The sequence below is a fragment of the Jaculus jaculus genome, chromosome 6 (genome assembly GCF_020740685.1).
Source record: "Jaculus jaculus isolate mJacJac1 chromosome 6, mJacJac1.mat.Y.cur, whole genome shotgun sequence".
NCBI classification, from domain to species: domain Eukaryota; kingdom Metazoa; phylum Chordata; class Mammalia; order Rodentia; family Dipodidae; genus Jaculus; species Jaculus jaculus.
The window spans coordinates 106,356,962-106,384,211 of record NC_059107.1 but is presented as its reverse complement, the minus strand read 5'-3'; the positions used below and the strand labels follow the sequence as shown (position 1 = coordinate 106,384,211).

General features: G+C 42.2%; 1 protein-coding gene and 1 non-coding gene across 2 annotated transcripts in view; one reads left to right on the top strand and one right to left on the bottom strand.

The window, feature by feature from the left end:
* The window catches only part of Ppm1h (protein phosphatase, Mg2+/Mn2+ dependent 1H), a 281,291-nt gene that overhangs the window by 231,326 nt on the left and 22,715 nt on the right, over positions 1–27,250 (top strand). Inside the window, exon 9 of the mRNA XM_004650050.2 lies at positions 16,083–16,234. Within this exon, the coding sequence (XP_004650107.1) occupies positions 16,083–16,234 (152 nt within the window). The remainder of the gene's footprint in view (positions 1–16,082; positions 16,235–27,250) is intronic.
* On the bottom strand, positions 3,071–3,177 carry LOC123461815. The gene has a single exon (XR_006637880.1). It is a non-coding gene; the product is annotated as a U6 spliceosomal RNA (small nuclear RNA).

Here is a 27,250-nt window from a genome sequence, read left to right as displayed (position 1 = left end):
CTCTATCTGCCTGCCTCTTTCTCTCTCTCTCTCTCTCTCTCAAATAATAAATAAAATATTTTATAAAAAATAACAAACATACAGAAACCACCACTAAGTTTCAGTGGCTCTCTCCACAGGGATCTTGAGCCCAGTAGTACTTGAGGAAAACACTGGAGAGTGTGCCCTCCCAAGATTAGCATTCAGGGCCATGGGAAGTGAGAGCACCTAAAGGATAATTATGCCCGGTTTCTTTTCCGCGGGGTATGAGAGGAGTTCAGATAAGGGCAAGAGAAGAATGTAGAGAAGAAGAGATTAAGGAGGGCAAAAGGAAAAGAAGGAAACAGGACTGTGTTTGGTGTGAAATAAAATTTGCCTCAGGGAACCACTGAGTTTGGAGGATTCGTTCAAAGGACTAATTATACACAGGCCCTCATATTGGACCTAAAGCAATCAGGGGAGTGTATTAACAAACTGTGGGTTGGGGGCTTCTAGAGGGGCAAGGAGCTGCAGAAGGGCTGCACTGTGGGTCAGAAACTCTGACAGGGCGGAGCCACATTATGGTGGGAATATGAAAACCAAAGGAGACATAGCTGAGAGAGTTTCTTTCTTTCTTACGTTCTTTCTTTGAGAGTTTTTCTTTAATGTAACAACTGATCTGAACTCGAGAGGCTACAACAGATTAAAAGAAAATAGAAATAAGAAAAGAGGACTGGAGAGATTGCTCAGTGGTTAAAGATACTAGCAGACAGAGCCTAACTGCCTGGGTTCATTTCTCCAGTGCCCAAGTAAAGCCAGACCCACAAGGTGCTGTGTGGGTCTGGATTTTGTTTGCAGTGGCAGGAGGCCCTGGCATGCCCATATTCTCATTCATTCATTCATATTCGATCTCTCTCTTTCTCTCTCCCCACAATAATATAATAAATATCTTTCAAGAAAGAAAGAAAAGCATACAGGTTATGGTTCAGGGCTAGAAAGGATGGTTCATTGTTCTGAACTTACCTGATCCCATGGTCTGCAATGTCCCATTAGCATGTACCAGGCCCTGGATATTGAAGCCAGGAAGACCATGCCCCCCGCACCACCACCACAACACATACACATAGACATTTTGCTTTTTATCCTGAAGGCAAAGAAGAATGGTTAGGGTCTGAAGAGGAAAAATAGTTTCATGTATTTTTCCTTCTAAGTTTCCTGAGCCAATTTTAAAAATAGAATCTGGGATCAAAATAACTTTCTAATTAGTATAAATGTAGATTGGAAACCATGGATAGTATGGAAATAGACTTCTTTCTCTCCTCTGGGCCCCAGGCTAAGTCTACCTACTAGAAGCTTGTGGGCTTCTCTGGTCCCCACTAAAGAAAGTTTTTCGTAGTCCTTGCCTGCTGGAAAAAAATGGAGGTATGGGCTAGAGAGATGGCTTTGTGGTTAAGGTGTATGCCTGTGAAGCCTAAAGACCCAGGTTCAACTTTCCAGATCCCATGTAAGCCAGATGTACAAGGTGGCATACGCATCTGGAGTTTGTTTGCAGTGTCTAAAGGCCATGGCATGCCCATTCTTTCTCTCTCCTCTCTCTCTGTCTCAAATAATAATAATAATAATAATTAAATAAATAAATAACAGAGGTAACAAGTACCCCTTTTATAGACAGTGACCAAAGAGAAGACCCCCAGATAGTTCCACATTCCATCTCACTAATCCTATAGGGTGTTCCATCTTGCTAATCTTATAGGAAAAAAGACCTAGAAGTGCTGTTCTCAATATATTCCTGTTTCTCTTTTGTTAACTATAAAACAAACAACTTCTAAAACTATTAACTTTCATAGCTCTCTGGGTTTAACCTTGAATGTTCTGTGAGCCATAGACTGGGCCTGGCTGTTTGAATCTCTCATGTTATCCCATTCAGACATGAGTTGTCTGGAGTCATCAGAAGACATGGCTAGGCTGGAAGTCCAAGGTGAGCACACCAATGCCTGGCTGTGTGTGCTGGCTGTCAACTGACAATTTAGCCTAGGCAGAGGCGGCCGCACATGGCCTGTCCATCTGGTCCCAGATTCTCATTGCAGTCCTAGAGCATCACCACTGTCATATTCTGTAGCTCAAAGAAGTCACCGAGACCAGTCTACACTGAAGGAGAGGGGCATTGGTAGCCATCTTTTCAAATATATATATATATATTTTTTTTTGGTTTTTTTATTTTTCGAGGTAGGGTCTCACTCTAGCCCAGGCTGACCTGGAATTCACTATGGAGTCTCAGGGTGGCCTCGAACTCATGGCAATCCTCCTACCTCTGCCTCCCGAGTGCTGGGATTAAAGGCGTGCGCCACCATGCCCGGCTTCAAATAATTTTTTTTTTAATTATTTGCAAGCAGAGAGAGCTAGAGAGGAGAGAGACTGGGGTTGGGGCCTCCAGCCACTGCAAATGAACTCCAGACCTATGCACCACTTTGGGCATCTGAGTAGCAAACTTCTGATGTGAGGAACAGGGTGCTTATATGGAGAGAGAAGGAATTGGTATTAGTCATCTTGAGTCTTCTTACCACAACCTTCCTGTAAAGCTCCTTCCCTTGCTGCGAAATCTCAGATTATAAGTGCAGTGACTTTCTTTCCAGTACAAACTGATGAGTTAGCTATTGTGCTAATTGAGAAAGGAAATCTGATTTGCTATGTAAAAGCAAATTTACAAAGAAACTAATTAAACTTAAGTAAAGGGGACCTTTATTCAGAGCAAGGCCTGTGAGTTCTGCTTGTTGTTAGAAAATGCAGAATGTTCTAGATGGGGAGGGGTAGCAAATTTGCAATCAGAAAGCATTTTTGTAAGCAATCCACAAAGGGAAGCTTAGGATGCAAGGGTCTAGCAATTTGTTGTGATTTCATTGCTCGTTCTTAATAAACACTGGCCTTGGTATTTAAATTTGTATTTATAATTGCTTTTCTATTCTTTTCCTAATAGATGTTAGGCTTCACAAACAATGGTTCCCCTGTACAAAGGGAAAATGGAAAGCTCCAAGGACATGGATAGCAGGGATTTGCTGTTGTTACTTTTGTTGGTTTTGGTTTAAGAGGGTTTTTTAAAATATATATGTATATATAATTTATGGAATGCTTCACGAAATTGCATGTCATCCTTGTGCAGGGGCCATGCTAATCTTCTCTTTATCATTCCAATTTTAGTATATGTGCTGCCGAAGCAAGCACTAACAAGGTTTTTTTGTTTGTTTTTAATGATTTTTATTTATTTATTTGAGAGAAAGAAAGACAGATAGAGAGACAGAATGTGTGCGCCAGGGCCTTGGCTGCTGCAAAGTCCAGACACATGTGCCACTTTGTGTATCTGGCTTATGTGGCTACTGGGGAATCGAACCTAGATCCTTTGGTTTTTACAGACAAGTGCCTTAACCACTAAGCCATCTCTCCCTCCCCTCAAAATACTGTTTTTTTTTTCTTTTCAATTTTTTTTTATTAACAACATCCATGAATATAAAAAATATCCCATGGCTGGGCTGGAGAGATGGCTTAGCGGTTAAGTGCTTGCCTGTGAAGCCTAAGGACCCCAGTTCAAGGCTCGCTTTCCCAGGTCCCACGTTAGCCTGATGCACAAGGGGGCGCACGCGTCTGGAATTCGTTTGCAGAGGCTGGAAGCCTGGCGCGCCTATTCTCTCTCTCTCCCTCTATCTGTCTTTCTCTCTGTCTGTCGCTCTCCAATAAAAAATAAAAAAAAAAATTAAATATATTAAAAAATATCCCATGGCAAAAAAAAAAAAAATCCCATGGCTGTACTGGAGAGATGGCTTAGCAGTTAAGCACTTGCCTATCAAGCCTAAGGACCCCGGTTCGAGGCTTGATTCCTCAGGACCCACGTTAGCCCGATGCATGAAGGGGCACATGCATCTGGAGTTCTTTTGCAGTGGCTGGATGCCCTGGCATGCCCATTCTCTCTCTCTCTCTGTATATATATATGTATATATATCTGCCTCCTTCTGTCTCTCTGTTACTTTCAAATAAATATATAAAAGTAAACTAAAAATTAATTTTAAAAAATCCCATGGTAATGCCCTCCCTCCCCCCACTTTCCCCTTTGAAACTCCATTCCCTATCATATCCCATCCCCCTCTCAAGCAGTCTCTCTTTTATTTTGATGTCATGATCTTTTCTTCCCATTATAATGGTCTTATGTAGGTAGTGTCAGGCCATTTTGTGTCTGGGGAGAGCATGTTGTAAGGAATCCTACACTTCCTTTGGCTCTTACATTCTTTCCGCCATCTCTTCCACAATACACCCTGAGCCTTGGAAGGTGTGATAGAGACATTGCAGTGCTGAGCACTCCTGTTACTCCTTTCCAGCACCATGATGCCTTCTGAGTCATCCCAAGGTTATTGCCATCTGAAAAGAGAAGATTCTCTACCAAAAGTGAGAGTAGTATTAATATATGGGTATGAACATTAAGAGAAGTGCTTACTGGGCAGTTTGATGAACATAGTATATACATTTAGCCAGACAGCAGCAGACGTTACACCCCTAGGGCTCATGACTACCCCTGTTTTAAGTTTTCAGTATCAGGGATGTATTCCTTCCTATGGAGCTAGCCTCCAGTCAAATTAAAGGGCAGTTACTTTCCATCATGACAGACCTGCCACTATTGCACCCTTTGGTTCATTTGGCCTAGCTGGCCAAATATAAGGCTTGCAGTATCCACTGTTGAGTATCTTCACTGGTGATTTCTCTCTCTCCCATTGAACTGCATGCAGAATAGCTTCTTCCAGCTTTCTGTCAGCTGGTCTACATGGAGGAGGTTATCAGCTCAGATGCAGCAGGATTTCTCAGTGGCCTTGCAGCCCACGTATGTGGAGTATTCAGCAATAGGGTTTTACCAGCTATTCCTGGTGGGAATCCAAGGGCCTAAACAATGGCCTAAATGTTTTGGGGGCATCAGGGACTTCCCTGGCCAACAACTCACTGGAAGGTATCTAACAGGGTTGTTTTTTGTTTTTTGGTTTTTTTTTGTTTGTTTGTTTGTTTTTTGAGATAGAGTCTTACTCTGTAACCCAAGCTGGTCCCAAACTTATGATTCTCTTGCCTCTGCCTTCCAAGTTGCTGAGATCATAGGCATGTATCACCAACCCAGCCTCAACAGAGTTCTTCTTCCTCCTCTTCTTCTTCTTCTTCGTCTTCCTCCTCCTTTTCTTCTTTTTGGTTTTGCTTCTTCAGGGTAGGTTCTCACTCTAGATGAGTTTGACCTGGAACTCACTCTGTAGTCCCAAGCTGGCCTCAAAGTCACAGCAGTTCTCCTACCCCTGCCTCTTCAGTACTGGGATTAAAGGAAGGCACCACCACACCTGATCTGACAGTATTCTTAAATCTCTTTGTTCCCATCCATCTTCATACTTCTGTGTTCTCCTTTGGATTAATGTACCTCCTCCCCCTACCACCACCTCATCTAATGTGTTGGGTTGAGGAGCATCCCATTCTAAGAATGTACAGACCTGCTGTGGTGGTTTGAACTCATAAACTCATGTCTTTTGAATACTTGGTCCCAGCTATGGCAGTTTGTGAGGTGGAGGCTTGCTGGAGGAGGTGTGTTGTTGGGGGTAGGCTTGGGGGTGTGATAAGCAGCCTCCCCTTCTGCAGCTGTTGTCCACCTGCTACTTACAAGGAGGTGATGCCCAGCCCTTGCTCATGCCATGCTGCCCCCGGCCATCATGGAGCTTCCCCTCTAGACTGTAAGACAAAATGAAAACTTTCCTCCCATTAGCTACTTTTGACAGGGTGCTTTGTTCAGCAATGAATGGCTAACTGCAATAGCTACTTCTTTGATTCTGGTACATTCTAATCTTAGCTAGAAGAGACTTAATGACTCGGCCTACTGGTCTCCAAACTCTCAAGTCTAGTGGAGCACATCACTTGTCGCATGCACTTAGGTTGTTTAGCTGATTACTTGAAATTTACTATTCAACCCTTCAAATAAAATCAAAATTTGAGGTTTGTTACCAATAAAGCTTGCTTTGCTGGGTGTGGTGGAACATGCCTATAATCTCAACATTCACAGTATGGGCAGGCAGATTGTGAGTTCCACACCAGCTTGGGCTATGTGGTAAGACCCTACCTCGAGAGAGTGAGGAGGGAGGGAAAGAAAAAGGAAGAGAATGAGGTAAAGAAGAAGACAAGAAAAAAGAGAAAAATCTTGCATGGAAACTCATAAAATTTATAGTGTTACAATGAGAGTCAATGTATATGTTTGCATTAAACATTTGTTATTATTTAAAGATTGTTAGTTTCTGATCCACTCCCAAAATATAGTAATTTCAACTGTGATGTTTTAGTTAAATGTACTATCACTTTCTCATATATTTGTTGCATTAATGCATGTGGGAGTGGCTTGAAAAGTTTATTTAAAACATGAAGATCACTGGAATTACTTCCTGACAGCCAAATCAGTAGGTTAGGCCTCTTAAACTTCTTCCTCTTATTGCCCCTTTTTACAGAGCAATTTTTACACAACTCTAAGGTATGTAAGTATACAAAACTCCTAAAGAAATTTATTTTAATGTAAGTTTTTGATACACATAAATTTACCACTTAGTAAAGAAGATGACCATAAGTAGTGGCCATAGAAATCAAGATCACACTCATTTCACTAATTACACCTTACGTTTTACACCCTCTACTTGAGTCATTGTTTTAAAAATATTTTATTTGTATTTACTTATTTGAGAGAGAGAAAGAGGCAGAGGTGGGAGGGGGGAGAATATGAATGGGTGCACTGGGGCCTCCAGCCACTGCAAACAACTTCAGATGCATGGGCCACCGTGTGCATCTGGGTTACATGGGTCCTGGGGAATCAAACCTGGGTCCTTTGGTTTTGCAGGTAAGCGCCTTAACGGCTAAGCCATCTCCACAGCCCTTAAAAAAATATTTTTATTTACTTGAGAGAAAGAGAGAAATAATGTGGGCATGCCAGAGCCTCTTGCTGCTACAAATGAACTCCAGACACATGCCACTTGGCGCATTTGGCTTTTTACACGAATACTGGGAAATGGACCCCGGGCTGTTAGTAAGCAAGCACCTTTAACTGCTGAACCATCTCCATAGCCCCTAGCAAGTCTTTTTTGAGAATCAAAGAGGACATTATTGACAATTATCCTATGAAAAGAGGCATACAAAAGAAAACTATCACATGAAAGCTGGGATGCCTAGTCACTGTATTTACGCTTTGCCTGGCTCCTGTGTGGGCTGTAATAACTCAGCCCATCTAAGTGGCATCTAGGTATTCACATTCAGAGGCTGGGGTTTCTTTTGACCTTGTCTCCAAAAAGGGAAGTTTTTTCTTTTCTTTTTTTTTTTTTTTTTGGTGAAGATGGGCTTGTTCCTCAGATGTTTACTGAGGTAGGTTCAGTCCCACTTATTGACTAACTCATTGAATAAGTGTCTTATTTAGTGGTTGTGGTTTGAATGTGAAATGTCCACCATAGTCTCAAATGTCTGAACACTTGGTCAGTGGAGTTTCAAAGCAGAAAATGGGAGGAAGGAGGGAATTACCATGAGATATTTACAATTATGATAGTTGTCAACAAAAAAATAAAAGAAATATGTCATGGTAGTGTCTCATCCTACAGGAGGAATACCTTCCTATAGCTTACCTCACAGGGCTGTGAGGCATCAGGCTTTATGTGGAAAAATGGAAATGTTATGTTTCAGGGATCAGCCACAATGTCAGGCTGTCTTCACTGCTGCCTAATATTTTAACTGATTTTGAAGCTTTTTGAACTGTTAGATCTTATTTTGTCTGTGGATTCCAGAAAGGGGAGGAACCGTCAAGAATATCTGTGGTAATTGCAGTTATGAAACTACACCCATGGGCCAAGACAAACAGCCAACAGGGTAGTTTGGGCAGCCAACATATTTTTAACACTTAAGTGTCATTTGATTCATTTGAAGCCAATGCTGTAAAGTCACATGGCCAGTCACATCAAGTTTTAGCTTGTCCTGTCATGAAAGAGTGGGACACTGTTAATGCTGTGAGCAAGCCCAGTGGCATTCTTTGACCTTTCATTTCAAGAGTCACTGAAGACCAAGAGAACATGCCTCATCCCAGCAGAAACCCAGTTCTGTAACCAAACAAACTAGGGAAAAGCACCTGGCATGCCAGACCTCTCTCACCTTTAGGCATTGGCCCTGCTGTTTCTCCCATGTGGAAAGCATATGATGTGTAACTCCACCTCCCTTAAGATCCTCCGTCTGAGGAACCTCTGCTCCTCTGTCACCAACATGCCTAGCACTTGGACCCAACACACCGGAATGATAAATAAGCAAAGTTATTTTTCTGACTACCAAGAGGCAGGGATGCATCTCAAACCCAGTTCTCCAGACATCAGATTTCGTGTCGGCTTCATGACATGTAGTGCAGATAGAATCACCACAGAGAATTTGGAGGCAACCCTGGTGGCCCACAAGATTACCAGTCTTAAAACAATCTACTTGACTTATCAGGCTGTACAGAAATGGGCTGACATTTTGTCTTCCGGACAAGCCCCTCACTCTTAGTTCTATAGGTCCAGCTTTTAAAGTGACCACATGAAAGAGAGGAACAAGACCTCATGCTGTTTTTAATTTTCCACTACCTATTGGTGGTCTTTATCTTGTGAACTCCCCTTGGCTTTCCTCCCAACACCACTATTGAGAGAGTTCTAATCACTATCATTGTAAATGAGACATTTGGAATTGAACCTCAAGTTCCCAAAGCCCATCCTTATTCCTTTTCTCCACCAGCTAGCCTGCCCTAGAACATCATGTAATGCACTAGGATCTTAGTTCCCTTCCTCATGGTCTGACTTGATGTTTGTAACAGTGTCATGTGAAAGTTAGAGTGAAGACAACAACATTTATTTTCCTTGGAGTTGTTTTCCATTTAAAGTAAATAGAAGTATCTCAGGGCTAAAGACGTAGCTCAGCTGGTAGAGTGCTTACCAGCATGCATGAGGCCTTGGGCTCCCTCCCCGGCACCTCATAAAGCTGGGTGTGGTGTAGTCAGGAGGTGAAAGCAGGAGGAGCAGAAGTTCGGATTTATTCTGGGCCTTGTAGTGAGCTCAGAGCCAGCCTGGGATACACAGACCTTGTCTTTGTCTAAACAACAACAAAACAAAACAAAACAAAAACACGATTTCAGGGATGAAAAAATTGAGAGCTAGAGAGAAAGACTGGCTTGTCAAAAGCCACAAAGCTTGTTAGAAGCAGAATGAAGCAATGTGTTTTTTGTTCTTTCTCATCCACAAAGCCACACCTGAGCTGCAGGAGCCCATGGTCCCACGTAGGGTACTAAAAGGGGGTGGGGGGTACAAAGGTTTGGTTTGGTAAATTTGCTGAGCTGATAAAGATGCAAAAGCAAATGGAGGAATTGACAGGTGCCTTTTTAACAATAGCATCAGCTAGCAGTGCTGTGAGCTCTCTTAACATGCCATCAGAATATCATCAGAGACAGAGCACACATCACACAATGCTGAGACTGCAGCCCGCCGCTGAGCGCCGCATGGAGGGGCTGTGTCAAAGACCCGCTTGTCACAGCTTCTGTGTGAAGTAGGTGCCACTGATGACACTAAGGACCTCTCTTAGTGCTGAGAAGCTGGGAGCCCTGGGAGCAGTCAGCATGGGCAGCTCACTCAGGACACATGAGCCAAGACTCTTGTTTGGCCCCAGATTCATCACTGTTTCTGTTTGGTAGCAACTCCCGTGGAGACAGGGAGGGAAAAGACAGTTTACTACCTCTGCTAACTATAAGCCTTGTTACATTTTGTTGACTGTTTTGTTTTGGTTTTTTGTTTGTTTGTTTGTTTGTTTTGTTTTTGTTTTTTGACGTAGGGTCTTACTCTAGCCAAGGCTGACCTGGAATTCACTATTTAGTCTCAGGGTGGCCTCGAACTCACAGAGATCCTCCTACCTCTGCCTCCCAAGTGCTGGGATTAAAGGTGTGAACCACCACATCCGGCTTTTTGGTGACTATTTTCATGTGCCAGATTTAGCAAGCTGGGTCTGTTGGATCACCATGTAATTAGAGCCTTATAAGTGAGTCTGTGCTTGAATTCTTTATCTGTTTCTCTCTTCCCATTTGTCTCAGCAGCATGTCCTGAAGACTTATAGTAATGTATGCTATGAAACATGGAGAGTAAATGTAAATGGGGTCCACAGTGGGTGCTGGGGCCGCATGCTGTCTGTAACCCTTCACTGTGCCTCCACCTGCCCTCCCCACTCTCCTGGGCCACGCCACCTCACTTCTCTGCCTACAAGAACATGACCGTCCTGAGGCCCCAGTCTCACATTAGTTGACAGAGACCTGGACATGTGGCTATCAAAGCAGAGGAGCTGAATTTTAATATGTTAATTTTAATAAATTTAAATTAAACCACACACACATAAAAAAAAGTATGATGGAGCCAGGTATGGTGGCACATGCCTTTAATCCTAGCATTCTGGAGGCAGAGCTCAGAGGATTACCATGTGTTCGAGGCCACCCTGAGAGTACATAGTGAATTCCAGGCCAGCCTGGGCTAAAGTGAGACCACACAGCAAAAAAAAAAAAAAAAAGTATAATGGGATCTCTGGTGTTCAGAAGTTAAATTTGGAGGAAAATATACAATGAACAACTCCCTTGGTATTCATTACATGTTCCACAGAAGTGCTTTCTTTGATTATTATGTCAGTACCAAGTGCTAGCCTCTATTCTGGGCACAGAAACACAGAAACAAATAGGACAAGATAGACCATGCCCCTAGGAGAGCTGGTTTCCTGTTCTGTCTTTGGCACAATTCGCCCATTGCTTACACCAGAATTGCCTGGGGTTCCATGTTCATGCTAACCCCTGAGCTCTGCTGAATCAGCAATTTAAAGGCAGGACCAGTAACTATAGCACCCACATGGTTCTTAAAACACATGAAAATTTCAGAATAACTTACCTTGTAGAAGAGATAGACACAGATAGAGAGAGATGTAGTATTCGTGGACTTCAAGGATCATGCGTGCCAAGGACCAGGCAAAGAAGCAATGGCTGTTCTTTGGTCCTCCTTAGGGTGTCTGTGGCAACAGAGGTTGGCATCTGTCCCTTTCAGCTCTTCTTCTATACCAGCACTGTAACATTGTCCACATGCTCTCAACCCAGAAGAGTAACAGGTGCCCAAAAGAAAGAAGGAAGGAGAGATGCAAGAGAGGACTGTGGGGAATTACCTTGCTTGCTCAGACAATACCTCTTCAGTGCAGCCCCACGTGACCATGTCTTCTGGAGTGATTCTCCGTCACTCCATGTGCCCTGCTTCCTTTTTCTGCAGACCAGAGATTATCCCCTGCCACTGTAATTTTCCTTGTGCACATCTCTTCTAGTTCAGAACTTAGAAGACACTCTTTCACTTCCTTCCCCCTGCTTCCCCAATGCCTGGAACTTTGTTGCTTCACCTCAGTTGGCACGTAGCACATGCTCCATGTACAAGTTGTGAAGGCAGACCAGGCCAACAGGCCCTGTGGAGGGGCAGCCACACTCCCCGAGGCACTAGTAACCAGGAGATAGCTAGTAGCAATCACTTAGCTGCTCAGACTACAGATGGTCTTCGAAGCTGGGGAGATGGCTCAGCAGTTAAAGGCATTTACTTATACATGGTCTTCAATGTGGTTGGTTTGGTGTGGGATTTTCTTTTTAATTTGATAATAGTGCAGAACCATATTTTAAATTTTGATCTTGTCTCAGGCCAGGAGCATGCAGTATAAAACCCTCCCAGTGGTGGGCAGCCACTTGGAGCCACGGTTCCTAGTTAGTCCCAGAGTCCCAAGGAGGAACCCCTGACAGACAGTCTATGGTGTACTCTGTTCCTAAGCTATGGTGTTTAGTGGTTAGGTGCATATATATACATTATGTTCATTAACTTACAATACATTCAACTTAGCAATGGGCTTATTGGGTCATAATTTCCTAGTAGGTCAGACAGCATCTATGTATTACTCTTGTTACTTCAAGACCCTCAAGGATTCCTATGGCCTTTCAAGAAAGGCCATACAAGACATCAAAAATCCCTCTCTTGACAGATAGGACCAGGAAGGAACCTTTAGGGACTCTGATCAGGTTATCCAGCCTCCTTCCCAGAAAAGTGTTTCTGCAGGTGCCATACACATACATGCACCACACACACACACACACACACACATAATCATTGGGACATCAGATGTCTTAGTCCTGGTACATCTCAGAGCCCATTAGTTCCACATGAGGCTTCATTAATAAGCTGCTTCTCTGTTTCAGAAACCAAACTAAGGAGGTTTGGATTCTGATTGAGGAAGCCAACAACAGGCAGGGAGGAAAGGTCAGGGCTGCAGAGCTGGCTGCAATCCTTTGAAGCCCTCGTTGCTGGGAAGCTGAGCACAGAGTGGGATGACTTGCACACCAATCCAGTTTTTCTGAAAGCATTTTCACAAAATGTTCTGCATCATCGGTTAATGTATAAGACACAAGTTGTAAGTGGAAAGTTGGCAAAGTCCATTGGAAATTGGCTAGGGGGCAGGAAACAAAGAGTAGCAGTAAAAACCTAAAAGGATATTGAGGAATGCCTCAGGGATTGGGGTTGCTACTAGCTTTTTATTATTTACATAAAAATTATGTGGAAAATGGTATTGAAAGGGATTTTCATGTTGGCAAATGAAACTGCATTAGTGAGCTGTGAGTAGAAATGTGAATAGAATTAGGGAAGGATTGCATTTATCGATGGAATTGAAGAGTAGCATTCTCTAAAGTGGTTCCATTGGCCACATTTCCATTTCAGTTCTGGGCAGGACAACATTAGGTTGAAGTTTAAAAGAATCAACCTGTCACTTCTTATACCAGCAGAGAACATTTCAAGTAGGTTTTGGCACCCTATTCACAGGGCAGAACTTGAAATAAAATATATATTATCTCCAGACCTGGAAACATCTGTTTTAGAAAGAGCTGAAAGGAACATGGAGTCTCTTAGGTAAGATTGGCCACCTGATAGCCATACTCTCCACCTCCTGGTACTTAATATGTTTTATGCAATGGTCCTCAAATTATAACAGTAGTTTATTGTAGGTAAACACCAATAGGAAGCTAGAAACCTCTCTTAAGCAGTTATTGTGTAATGGAATTAGCAATACAGTGATATAGGACTTAAAGTTGGGAACTCTAGAATGCCATTTTCTAGGATTGCTGCAGTTTTAGGGAACTGTACATGGGTACATAAGGCTCTGGGTTTTCTTGTTTACAAAACTACCCCAATAGGAATCCTCTAAGACTTAGTACTCTATCTAAGTGGTCAGTGGATTGGCAGTGTTAACATCACTGGGAAGAACTGCAGACTCAAACTCACCCCAGAACGAATTAGAATCTGCATGTTACCAGGATCTCCAGCTTAGTGATATACAAATTAACATTTGAGAAACCAGAACTGAGCCCATAGCTCAGCTGGTAGCATGCTTGCCTATATGCACAATGCCCTGAGTAAGATTGCCAGCACTATATAAACTGGGTGTGGTAGTATACTCCTGCATTCCCAGCACTCAAGAGGTAGAAGTAGGAGGATCATAAATTCAAGGTCTGGAGGGATGGCTTAGCAGTTAAGGCAGTTGCCTGCAAAACCAAAGGACTCAGGTTTGATTCCTCAGGACCCACATAAGCCAGATGCACAAGGTGGCACATGTGTCTGGAGTTTGTTTGCAGTGGCTGAAGCCCTGGCATGCCTATTCTTTCTCTATTTGCCTCTTTCTCTTTTGCAAGTATATATATATGGAGAGAGAGAGAGAGAGAGAGGGAGAGAGAGAGAGAGAGAGAGAGAGAGAGAGAGTTAAGGAGGGAAGGAGGGAGGGAGGGAGAGAAATTCAAGGTCATCCTCTACTATATAGCAAGTTTGAGGTCGGCTTAACTTGGGATACATGAGACCCTGGAAAGGAGAAAGAGAGAAGAGCTTAAACAAACACACCCAACAATGACAAAATAAAGCAAAGTGGGGTTTGGTTGCTTCCCATTGGACATTGGTTGATAGCTTCAGGAAAGAATTCTAGCATTTGAGACTTTCTGGTGTGCTATAAAACTGAAGGTTTCCTTTCTGGACTTCCTCATCCCCACCCCAATGGGCATATGTACACACACACACACACACACACACACACACAGAGGCTCATAGGCTCAGTGCTGTCTCCACAATGGAAGCTAAGCCCTAAAAGAGCATGCCTGAGAAAGATATTAAGAGCCAGTGGCGTATGTCCCAGCATTCTCCCCCAGGGTGTGGTTCATGCGATGGGCCATTAGCTAATTGTTGCCTTTGAATCCACAGGCCACAGAGGCCTGGCACGTGAGGCCGCTTTTCATTTGAGCTTATTTACTAAGGTTTTGTGGGTAGGTGTGTTGTTGGTTTCTGCCACTAGGCATAGACTGCCAGCCCATACAAGCAACCCTGAAAGAGTGTCACTGGCCTGGGCAAGCCATTCGGAAGCTCTGGAGGCTGGTGTGCAGAGGCTGGATGGGTCAAACAGGCCTCTTAGAACTCGATCGTGTCAGCCTGAGCTGAGCACATCCGACTGTGTAATAGAACACACAGGCGGCAAGCAGCTACGTCCCGTCTTCTTCTCTGCCCACCTTTTAGAAGCTAGGATAGAGGGACTGGGAGAGGAGAATGTGAAGAAAACTAATTCGATTGACCTTTTGTCCTTGGTACATGAGGTGGTATGGGCAGGGGTCAGTTCCACCTACTCAGAAAGGACTAGCAACTCCAACTCCCCAGCCCACTGACCTTACGGAAGCAGAGTTGTGGCTGAACCTGACTGAAACTTGATTCCTATTCTCACTGGTGTAGAGCTTAGACTGATCTGGAAACATCTGTGCCATTCAAGGTGAAGAGACTTAAATGTGTCCAAAAACACACAAAATTCTGATTAATCATGTGTCCTTTACACCCTACCCAGATTGGGGCTCTTTAACCCAAAATGTAGTGTTAGGGTCCATCCTTACATGGGAGGAGTCTTAGCCCCTTAGGCCTCAGAGCAAGAAAGGCAAGAAGGTTTTCAGATGATTACTGAAACAAAGTATGTCTTCTGAGTCCTAAGCCAACACTTACAGAGCCATTTCTAAAGAATCCAAATTTACTTTCTCTCCTCTCCAGCCTGAGTGCACCTCTGAAACAGGAAAACTTGTTACACTCTGTATTTATAGCACTTGGCTCAGGATAGGCCTTCATAAATGTTTACAGAATGGATATTCTAAGGGCTACCAGCAAGTGAGCCCCTGGCTACCACAGTATCTGCTTGTAAATGTTGTCATTCCAGCTATATTTCTTTTTTTAATTTTTATATATTTTTCTTTTTTTAATTTATATCTTCTATGATTGTAAACAATATCCTATGGTAATGCCCTCCCTCCCCCCACTTTCCCCTTTGAAACTCCATTCTCCATCATATCCCCTCCCTTTCTCACTCTTTTATTTTGATGTCATGATCTTTTCCTTCTATTATGATGGTCTAGTGTAGGTAGTGTCAGGCACTGTGAGGTCATGGATATCCAGGCCATTTTGTGTCCGAAGGAGCATGTTGTAAGGAGTCCTACCCTTCTTTTGGCCAGCTGTATTTCTTTATTTTAAATATTGTTAATCAGTTATTTTAGAGAGAGAGAGAGAGAGAGAGAAGAGAGAGAAGAGATGGCACATCAGGGCCTCGTGATGCTGCTGCAAACAAACTTCAGACATGTTTCACTTTGTGCCTGCGGCTTACCATGGGTACTGGAGAATCAAACCCTTGGCAGCAGGCTTTGCAAGCAGGCTCTTTTAACTGCTGAGCCATTTCTCCAGCCCCCACCTATATTTCAAGCGTTATATTCTCAATCAATTTCTTTCTTGTGAATTATTAAGGCTTTCTTCAGCTCATTCACGGTTGTGACTGGGACTGTATCTCTGCGTAACAAGTCTCCAAAGGTGGCAGCCCTGGGCCACAAGCTTGCTGTAGAATCAAGTCCTTGTGGTACACCCATGAAAAACACAAGGCTGAGCAGGAAAAGTGATGAGAGTCTACTTGGTTAGGGACAAAACAGTCTGCTCACATGTCTTGAGTAGTGCTCTTCCTTTTCTTCTCAGGTTAGAGTCTACGATCTCTCCAAATATGAGCATGGCGCAGATGATGTGCTGGTCTTGGCCACTGATGGACTCTGGGACGTTTTAGCAAATGAAGAAGTAGCGGAGGCAATCACTCAGTTCCTTCCTAACTGTGACCCAGATGACCCTCACAGGTAGGCACATTGCCGTGATGGCAGGGTTGTTCCTTAAGCAGCCTTGCATAGTAACTGAAATAAATACCAGTGCACGTTTCAAACAAGGGCCTTTAACCACTGAAGCATCTCACCAGCCTGCACTGTGTAATTTCATTGTTCTTGATTTATAGTAAGATTGTTGTAGTGGATGGTTCAGTTATCTTATGAGGTACTTTAAAAAGTTTTTTTTTTTGTGTGTGTGTGTGTGTGTGTGTGTGTGTTTGTGTGTGTGTGTCCTTGTAGACAAATGGTCTTTCGGCTTTATGTGTGTAGCTGGAGAATTGAACCACAGGCCAGCAGGAATTACAAGCAAGTGCCTTTGACACCTGAGTCATTTCCTTAGCCCCTAGAGGTAATTTTTCTAGATACAGATGATAAGCTGGGTATAGTGGTACAGACCTTTCAGGAGGCTGAGGTAGGAGGATCACTGTGAGGTTGAGGCAAGCCTGGGGCTACAGAGTGAGTTCTAGATCAGCCTCAGCTAGAATGAGACCCTGTCTTGAAAGAAAGAGAGAGAGGGATGATGAGAAAGAAAAGAAACAGAGAAAGAAAAATCAATGAATAGGAATTTGATTTGGTATTGCTTCTTGGCCTTTGGGCTAAGATCAGATGGAGAACTTGAATTGTTAAAAATTTTAGCACCATATCTTTCTCACATTTTTCTCCCCCTCCACTCCCACCCCCCAGCCCCATGGGTGGAAGAGTTGAGGTAGGGTCTTGAATTCCCTATGTAGACCATGCTGGCCTTAAGTTGGTAATGATCTTCCTGCCTCCGAGCTGAGATTACAGACATAAGCCACCATGGCCATCTCCTTTCTCACATTCCTACTTCATATCCTCCAAAGAAAAAATAATCCAATGTTTGATCCTGCTGATAAAGAATGATGACAAATCCTTTCACACATTTATTTTCACCCATTGGGCAATTGTTTCTTTTGAGAAATTCTGGGAAAGGAGAAAGAGATTAAAGTATATTTCCTATACAAAGAAACAATTCACCAGGGCTATGGAGATGGCTCAGTGGATAAGAGCACTTGCTGTACCAGCAGGAAGATCTGAGTTTGGTCCCTCGCACCCATGTAAAAGGCAGGCATGGCCACACATGGCTGTAAGCCAAGCACTGGGAAGGCTGGAAAAAAGAAAATCATTGGTGATAACTGAAAAATAGGGAACTCAAGGGTCAGTGGAAGATTTTTTCTCAGGGAGATAAGACAGAGAGTGATGGGAGAGGATAGTCAACATCTTCCTCTTGCTTCTGCCTATGTGCACACAGGGTGGGTGCATATGCACACTAACACCTGAATACACCACACACTGCACATACTACACACAGAACAAGAAAGAAACAACTCGCCATAGTAAAACCAGCAGAAAAACTGGCAGTAGAGTTAAGCACACAAGTGCTTCCATATTGGATTGATAGGCCAGATAGATTAAACAACTGACTTAGCATGCATTGGAAACTTGTCTGTTTGTTTTTAAAGCATTGAAAATATGAGCAAAGAAAAGGACTATAAAAATGACTGTGCATTTTTGGATAGAGTTCTGACTTGTTTCCCAGCTCCAGCTATGGATTCCATTCCACTGAGCAGATCAATTAATCAAATCAGGTTTCTCACCCTGGCCTGTGCACCACTATTGCACTTGTGTGAGCGTCACGTCCAGTTGTTTGCTGCTAAGCGGGCTGGAAGAGGGCCTGCACCTATTAAGTTATCTCTAAAACATAAGGGTCATCCCATTTATCTGGTGCTAACTTCACTCTCGGTTGGAGAATCTGCTTCTCTTTCTCTGATAAACACAGATCCTAAGGAGAGAGCCACCCCATCATACCTCAAAAGGGCCCCGGCTGAAACTAAGAGTAATTGGGGAAACAAGCAAGAGCGCTGTTTTCTTCGTGAACCTGTTTACCAGCACAAGGGTGAAGGAAATAGACACACAGAACACTCAACTCCTACCAAACCAGATATCCAGAGACACAGAGGCTCCCAAGACTGCATCATTGAAGCAGACCTAAAATGAACCCAACATGGCTCAGGGAAATTTGCAGAAGAGGATGCAGAAAGAATGTTAGAGCCACATGTTGGGTCATGATACACAGAAACATTTCCTCCTACCCATAACTGATGGCTAACCCCACAATGCATGACCCATATACCCCAATAAGAAGGGTCCCTGTGGAAGAGGGAGGACAGGGAGGAGGCTAACAATGGTACCAACTTGACTGTATTCACTGAGTAAAAAGCTTATAAAAAAATAAACAAAAAATGACTATACAGATTTTTAAAAATAAATGGAATTTATAGAGGTTCAAATATAAAATGGAAATTTAAAACGGAGTGAATTAAACAGATGAGAGGTAAATAGAATATTAGTGAGCTAGAAAGTTGATCTGAATAAATAATCTAGTATATGGCTTAGAGAAACAAAGAAGCAAAGAAAATATGGAATGAGACTGAAACTAGAAAGATGGTTTAAGATTTTTATATGGAAATCCAGAAGAAAGTAGCATAGAAAGTAAGAAGAAAAAAATTCCAAAATCTTAAAGGATACTAAACACAAGATCTCATAAATTTCAGGCCAAATAAAAAAGATAACCATAGCAGGTACTTAATTTTTTTCAAGTTCTAATTAATATATTAGTATCAAAAAACAACAGAATAATATAATGTAATTTGTATCAATCTGTGAGGTTTGCCAAGGTACAATGGTGACTGTCCTTTAAAATCCTGCAGGTATTAGGTCCTGATAGCTATTAAGTAAATCGCCTAGGACACAAGGATGTAACTGGTTTAACTGAAATGAATCAGCTGACTGTACTTTTTATTATTATTATTAGTTTTTTACTCAGTGAATACAGTCAAGTTGGTACCATAGTTAGCCTCCTCCCTGTCCTCCTCTCCTCCACAGAGACCCTCTTGGGGTATATGGGTCATGCATTGTGGGGTTAGCCATCAGTTATGGGTAGGAGGAAATTTTTCTGTGTATCATGACCAAACATGTGGCTCTGACATACTTTCTGCCCCTCTTCTACAAAGTTCCCTGATGTTGAGAACTATGTTGGGTTCATTTTAGGTTTGCTTCAGTGATGAGGTCTTGGGAGCTTCTGTGTCTCTGGATATCTGGTTTGGTAGGAGTTGAGTGTTCTCCGTGTCTATTTCTTTCACCCTTGTGCTAATATCTGGCTCATGAAGAAAACAGCGCTCTTGCTTGTTTCCCCAATTACTCTTAGTTTCAGCTGGGGCCCTTTTGAGATATGATGGGGTGGTTCTCTCCTTAGGATCTGTGTATATCAGAAAAAGAGAAGCAGATTCTCCAACCGAGAGTAAAGTTAGCACGAGATAAATGGGATAACCATTATGTTTTAGAGAGAATTTAATAGGTGTAGGCCCTCTTTTAATCCATGATTGGTGGGAGCTTAATAATGGAGAGTGGGCTCATTTTTGGATATGGTTCTGACTTGTTTCCCAGCTCTAGCTATGGGTTCCATTCCACTGAGCAGATCAGTTAGCCAAATCAAGAGCAGTTGGTTTCCCACCATGGCTGTGTGCCACTATTGCATTTGTGTGAGCATCACATCAGGTTGTTTGCTGCTAGGTAGGTTAGACCATGAGTTGTATGGACAGACATTGGTCATTTTCCCTCAGTTGCTCATGTAGTACCTTCTGGCACTAGATGTGCAAACTGTCTGGGGATTCAGTCTCTTCCAGCTTCCAGCCATGTCACTCCATGATACAGCCAACAGCATATGGTGTCTTCAGCAGTAGGGTCTTACCACTAACCTTTGGTGGGTCATCAACTACTCTGACAAATCTCTCTTCTTTTGGGAAACCTTGCAAGTCTCTCTGATCAAAAGCTCATTGTGGATGATAGCCACCTGCTGGTACTGGGAGTTATAGGTCAGCACCCAAGAAGAGAGGAAAGAAAAAGATAAGTAATATAAAAGAGATAGAGAGATGAGAGGGAAGAGGGAGAAAGAGAGAGAGAAAAAAACAGAAACAGGAGAAGATTAAGGTCAGTCTTCATCATACCCTCTCCAGGGCCTTGTGTGATTCAGGTGTTCCTTCTAAGGGCCTGGTAAAGGCTCAACCATTTGGTCTGTCTTTTAGGATGTAGCATTTTATGGTACCATTGTCATTTGGGTCCAGTTTTGTGTCCTCCATCCCCTCCCTTGCCCTTCCTTCCCTCCCCACCTACCCTATTTTTCAGTCTTCAAGATGGTTGCTAGGTATGTCAGCATCTTGGGTAAATTCAGGTTAGGAGCTGTAAATGAGTGAGACTATGTGGCGATTATCTTTCTGTGACTGGGTGAGTTCACTGTCCCAGGTTCAACCATTTTTCTTCAAATTTCATTGTGTCATTTTTCCTTACTGCTGTGTAGAATTCTATTGTGTAGATATACCACATCTTAGTTATCCATTCATCTAATGATGGACATCAGGGTTGATTCCAGCTCTTAGCTATTATGAATTGAGCAGCTATAAACATGGTTGAGCAAATCTCTCCAGACTGAGGCATGGAGCTTTTAGGGTGCATGCCAAGTAAGGAAATAACTGGGTCTGTTGGTAACTCTATAGTCAGCTTTTTAACAAAATATATGTTTTTGTTTTATTTTTATTTATTTGGGAGCAACATACAGAGAGAGAAAGAGATTGAGAATGGGTGTATCAGGGCCTCCAGCCACTGCAAATGAACTCCAGATGCATGTGCCCCCTTGTGCATCTGGTATAGTCAGCTTTTTCAAGAGTCTCCATATTGCTTTCCACAGTGGTTGTACCATCTTACATTCCCACCAACAGCAGGTGAGGGTTCCTATTTCTCCACATCCTTGCCATCATTTATTTTCATTTGATTTTTTTAATTTTTGCTATCCTTACTGGGGTAAGGTGGAATCTCATAGTTGTTTTAATTTGTATTTCCCTGCTGATTAGGTATGATGAACATTTTCTTAAGTATGTCTTTGCCATTTGTATTTTTTTTCTCTGAGAACTGCCTGTCCAGTTCTTTGCCCCATTTTGTGAGTGGGTTATTTGACTTTTTAATGTTTAAGTTCCTGAGTTCTTTATAGATTCTAGAGATTAGGCCTCTGTCAGTTGGATATTTAGCAACTATTTTCTCCAATTCTGTGGGTAATCTATTAGCTTTGCTTATTGTATGTTTGTCTGTGAGGAAACTTTTCAGCTTCATGTGATTCCATTGGTTGAGTGATTGTTGAAGATCCTGTGATACTGGGGTTTTGTTCAGGAAGTCTTTTCCCATTCCTATATCATGGAAAGTTCCTACTATATTTTTTTCCAGTAGTAGCTGAGTTTCCGGTCTTATATTGAGGCCTTTGATCCATTTGGACTTGAGTGTTGTGCACAGTGAGATGTGTGAATCCAGTTTCAATTTCTTGCATATAGTTATCCAGTTTGTCTAGCACCATTTGTTGAAGATGCTGTCTTTTTTCTAGCTTATATTGTTAGGACCTTTGTCAAATATCAAGTAGCTGTAGTTATTTGACCCACAGTCTGGGTCCTTGATTCTATTCCATTGGTCTATACTCCTGTTTTTATGCCAGTACCATACTGTTTTTACTACTATGGCTTTATAATATAGCTTTAAATCAGGTATGGTGACAAACCCCTGGTCAATTTGATCAAGCGTAAAAAAAAAAAAAAGAGTGAGAGAGAGAGAGAGAGAGAGAGAGACACTTCAAATTAACAAAATTAGAAATAAAATCACAACAGACATAAGTGAAATTGGGAGAATCATCAGGAGTTATTTCAGAAACCTCTACTCCACAAAACTGGATGATGTGGAGGGAATGGATAAATTCCTGGACACATACCATCTACTAAAGGTAAACTCAGAGCAGATTAATCTCCTAAACAAGCCTATCACACCCATTGAGATTGAAAAGGTAATAAAAAACTCCCCAAAAAGAAGAGTCCATGACCAGATGGCTTCTCAGCTGAATTCTGTCAAACCTGCGTGGAAGAACTGAAACCAGTAATTCTCAAACTGTGCCACACAAGTGGAGAACAGAGGAAGCTCCCCAAGTCCTTCCATGAAGCAGGTGCTTCTTAATGAATCTGAAGAACTTAACGTGTATCCTCCACCATGACCCCTCCAAAAATATCCTAAAATCAACCCAAAAGAAAGAGCAAAACAAACATGCATAGCAGTAGCATTTAGATTCACAGTGAGCTTTTTAAAAGCAACATGAAGAACCAAAAGATAGGGAATCATATCTGCAGATGGCTAGGAAAAAGACCATCAGTCTGGAAGATTTTCTCATGTAGTAAACTACCAATGATGAAGACAAACTCTAAGACATTTCAAATATAACAAAAACTGAGAAATATTATTGCTGACCAGACTGTGAAGAAAATTCTAAGGTTGTGCTCACATAAAAAAAGGAAATGGAAGCGGGGAGATGGCTTAGCAGTTAAAGGCACTTGCTTGTAAAGTCTAATGGCCTGGGTTTGATTCCCCAGTACCCACATAAAACAAGATTCACAAAATGGTACATATGGCTGGATTTCATAGGCAGTGGTGAGAGGCCCTGGTTTGCCCATACTTCTCTCTCTCTCTCTCTCTCTCTCTCTCTCTCTCTCTCTCTCCTCACAAATAAATAAAGGCATTTTTTTAAAAAAGAATAGGATTGTCTCAGACATAAGATCTGAGAACTGAAGTAGATGATTAAGCTGAAGTCTAAGTAAATATGTGGATATATTTAAGCATATATTCACTGTGTAAAATACTTAGAGAAATATCTATTGTGTGGGATTTAAAATGGTAGAACTAAATTACTGGATAAAAATACTATATTGAGAGCCAGGCATGGTAGCTCACACCTTTGATCCCAGCATTCAGAAGGCAGAGGTAAGAGAATCACCATGAGTTCGAGGCCATCCTGAAACTACAGAATGAATTTCAAGTCAGCCTGGGCTAGAGAAAAACCCTACCCCTAAGAACAAAACAAAATATCAAATGAGGTAGGCATGATAGTACTCACCTGTAATCCCAGGGCTTGAGAAGCTGAGGCACAAGGATCCCAAGTTCAAGGCCAGTCTGGGATATATAGTGAGACATTGCCTAAATAAATAAATCAAGTGTCATATCAGTTAGACACAGGAAGGACATTATAGTAATCAGATTAAGTATGCTGTGTTTTGTTTTTTTTCTATTTGAGAACATGTTGAAAGTATTTAACTTGTAAGCTTTAAGTGAGGTTATAAGGAAATGGCTAAAATAATAGAAAGTACAACTTACAAACTTGTAAAGAAAGAGGAGAAACCCACATGGGGTAAAGCTGTGCTTCTGAACAGCTTATATATAAGTCAAGGGGGAAAAAAAAGAACTGTAGTGAAAACTATAAATTACCTAGGCCTGAATATAATACTATAAATCAAAAATATAAAGGCTGAATTATCAACATACTTATTTTGCGAATGTGATGAGCTAAGCATAGATCAAGGTGCCACTCTTTTCTGACCTACCTCAGATAACTACCTTGTCTCCATCTCTCATCTGACCTGCCCCAAATGACTACTTTCCCTCTATCTCATAAAGTAACTTTACCCAGTATTTCTCCTGGGTCATGAGAGTCCCTAACCACAAGCTCCTAACTTTTGACCACAAATAAAAGAAAGAAAAAGACACATAGCACAGAGAAAGATATCTTTGTACAGCAAGACTGAAAGGGCTGACTTGGGGGTCCATGGTAGGTTCTGTTTGTATCCTCCATGTAAACACATACAAAAAAGTTATTACAGCTTCAAGACTGTGAGGAGTGAGAGGGGGAGAGGGGCACTGCTGTCTGCATGCAGCCCAGGCCGGCTCTCCTGTGTGCAGGCTGTCTGGGTTAATGAGCTGTCTTACAGTTCTAAGTCTGTGGTCCTTACATCAGTGACAGCGTCTAATGGAAGAAGAGAAAACAGAAAAATAAATCCAGGTACAATAATGGAGGGAAACAATGAAGCCCAGAGAACAAATACACCATAAAGATAAGTTATAAAGCGAAAAATTTGAAAAAATAAGCACAACTTTTAGAAAATAGCAGAGGAAATTGTCTAAATTACCTTGAAGTTGGGAAGGATTTCTTTAATTTTTTTGTTTGTTTTGTTTTTGGAGGTAGGGTGGATTTTCAGGGCAGGGTTTTGCTATAGCCAAGGTTGATCTTCCTACGTCAGCCTCCTGAGTGCTGGGATTAAAGGTGTGGGCTATCACTCCTGGCAGGATTTCTTTAAAAGCACAAACCATTTTGTTTTAAAAAAAAAAAAAAGCCAGGCATGGTGGCACACACCTCTAATCCCAGCACTGGGGAGGCAGAGGTAGGAGGATGGTTGTGAGTTCAAGGTCACCCTGTGACTACATAGTGAATCTCAGGTCAGCCTGGACTAGAGCAAGACCCTACCTCAACAAAACAAAACAAAAAAAATAAATAAATGTAACTACATTAAAATTACAAACCTTGCTTCTTCAAAAAACATGAAGACAGTAAAATGGCAAGCTATGAACTGAAGAAGATATTTGCATCTTGTGAAACTGAAGGGGAATTTTTAGCCATTCTATATGAAAAACTGTTGCCAGGAATGGTGGTGCTTGCTTTCAATCCCAGCACTTAGGAGGCAGAGGTAGGAAGATTGCTATGAGTTCGAAGTCACCCTGAGACTCCGTAGTGAATTCCAGGTCAGCCTGGGCTACAGTGAGACCCTACCTTGAAAAACCAAAAAAAAAAAAAAAAAGAAAAAAGTAGACTGTCATAGAGCCACACAGACAGCACATAGCCAATGGAATGAGCAGGAACCAGACATATTGCAGTGACAGACAGTAAGTAGGTGAAAAAGTACAACTACAGTAATTAGAAAAATACTAAAAGGCCGGGCGTCGTGGCACATGCCTTTAATCCCAGCACTCAGGAGGCAGAAGTAGGAGGATCACTGTGAGTTCAAGGCCACCCTGAGACTACATAGTGAATTCCAGGTCAGCCTGAGCTACAGTGAAGCCCTACCTCAAAAAATCAAAGGAAAAAAAAGAAAGAAAGAAAATACTAAAAGATACATTGAGATATGTAGACTTGCCAAGTTAGCAACCTTGTAAGCATCTTGTAAGAGTTAGCAGTGCTCAAGCTGGGGAGATGGCCCACTGATTAAAGGAGCTAGCTTTGCAAGCCTGCTGGCCCGGCTTCAGTTCCCCAGTACCTACATGAAGCCAAATGCACAAAGCAGCACATGCATCCGGAGTTCATTTGCCATGGTGATAGGCCGTGGTGGTCCCATTCCCAGTCTCTCTTTCCTTAAAGATATATAAATAAAATATATTTTTTAAAGTTATCAGGGCTGTGAATCAACTGTGGATGAACATGTAGATTTTTAGAATCACTATGAAGACAGCCTGGCACCCCTCATGAAGTTGGACATACAAATGTTCTGTACTGCACAGGCCTACTCCACAGTCTGGACCAGGGAGGAAGGAAGAGCTGTGAACATGGGGTCCTCAGGCCACAGGGCATCAGCAATACCTGAGAAAGGGTTAGACATGCAAGTCCTCAAACCCAGCTCCAGAGCACCCCATCAAACCTTCCATGGTAGGACCAACAATCTGTGTGAATAAATCGTTCAGGTGACTCCAATGCTGCTAAGACCGAAACCCCAGCTACCCTAGAGAAGCTATCGCCTCATGTGTCATACAAAAGGATATCTGGAGAACTGTTTTTATTACAGAAAGCAAAAGTAAAAGCCAGGTGGTGTGGCACATGCCTTTAATCTCAGCACTCGGGAGGCAGAGGTAGGAGGATCTCTGTGAGTTCGTGGCCAGCCTGAGATGACATAGTGAATTCCAGATCAGCCTGGGCTAGAAAGCAAGACTTTACCTCGAAAAACAAAAACAAAAAAAGAAAAAAGCGGAAGTAAGTTATATGACCAATCTCAGGATAGATAAACAAAAAAATAGATTACAGCCCTTCAAAGGAGCAAGCCAAATCTGTTGCTCATTAGCAAGGAAAGATCTCAGAACCACGATACTGAGTTGAATTAATAAGTCATGCGTGATGAGAATATAATTCTGTTTACATGAAGAAAAAAATTACTCACTCATCATATAATACAGCTACTAAAACTAGTACCAAAAACAAGAAATTTTACTCAAATTTCCGGACAGTGGTTACCTTCAGCAAAAAGATGACAAGTGTATGGTGGTGTCTGATCGAGGAAGGGCCCTTGTGCTCCTGAGATAATGGCTGGCAGTGCTCTTTGCTTTTAGGTAAATGGCAAATGCACACTTCTCGTTTTTGTTTGTTTGTTTGTGCTTTTCTGAGATAGGGTCTCACTCTAGCCCAGGGTAGCCTTGAACTCACAGTGATTCTCCTGCTTCTACCTCCCAAGTGCTGGGATTAAAGATGTGTGCTACCATGCCTGGCCTTCATGTTATTTTAAAATATATAACCGTATGGCTGGAGAGATGGCTTAGCTATTAAGGTACTTGCCTGCCAAGGCTAAGGACTCAGGTTCAATTCCCCAGTACCCATGTAATCCGGATGCACAAGGTGGGCCATGCATCTGGAGTTCATTTGCAGTGGCTAGAAGCCCTGGCATGCCCATTCACACCCACATTCTCTCTCTCTCTTTCTCACTTAGTGAATAAATAAAATAAAATATTAAAAACCATATAAATGTAGTACACATAATTTTGTATGTAAAAATAAGAAAGGCAATATAGTCTAGTGGTCAAGAGTACAAGATCTTTTCAGACTTCCAGAGTTTAGATTTTGGCTTTTTCTTCTGCCCTTGTGGTCTTGAGAAAATGTCTTATTTGTTCTATGTGGAACGTGGACCAAGCAGTACTAACCTCATACATACATGCATAGATGGTGATGTCTGCCACCAACAGAAGTGTTTATCATTGTACTAACCACAACTGCAAACCATCCTTTCAGGAAGAATGGGAAGCTTAGCCATCTGTCTCCTACAATTACTTAGTTTAATTTTGCTCAGGTGCAGGAGTCCCTGATGG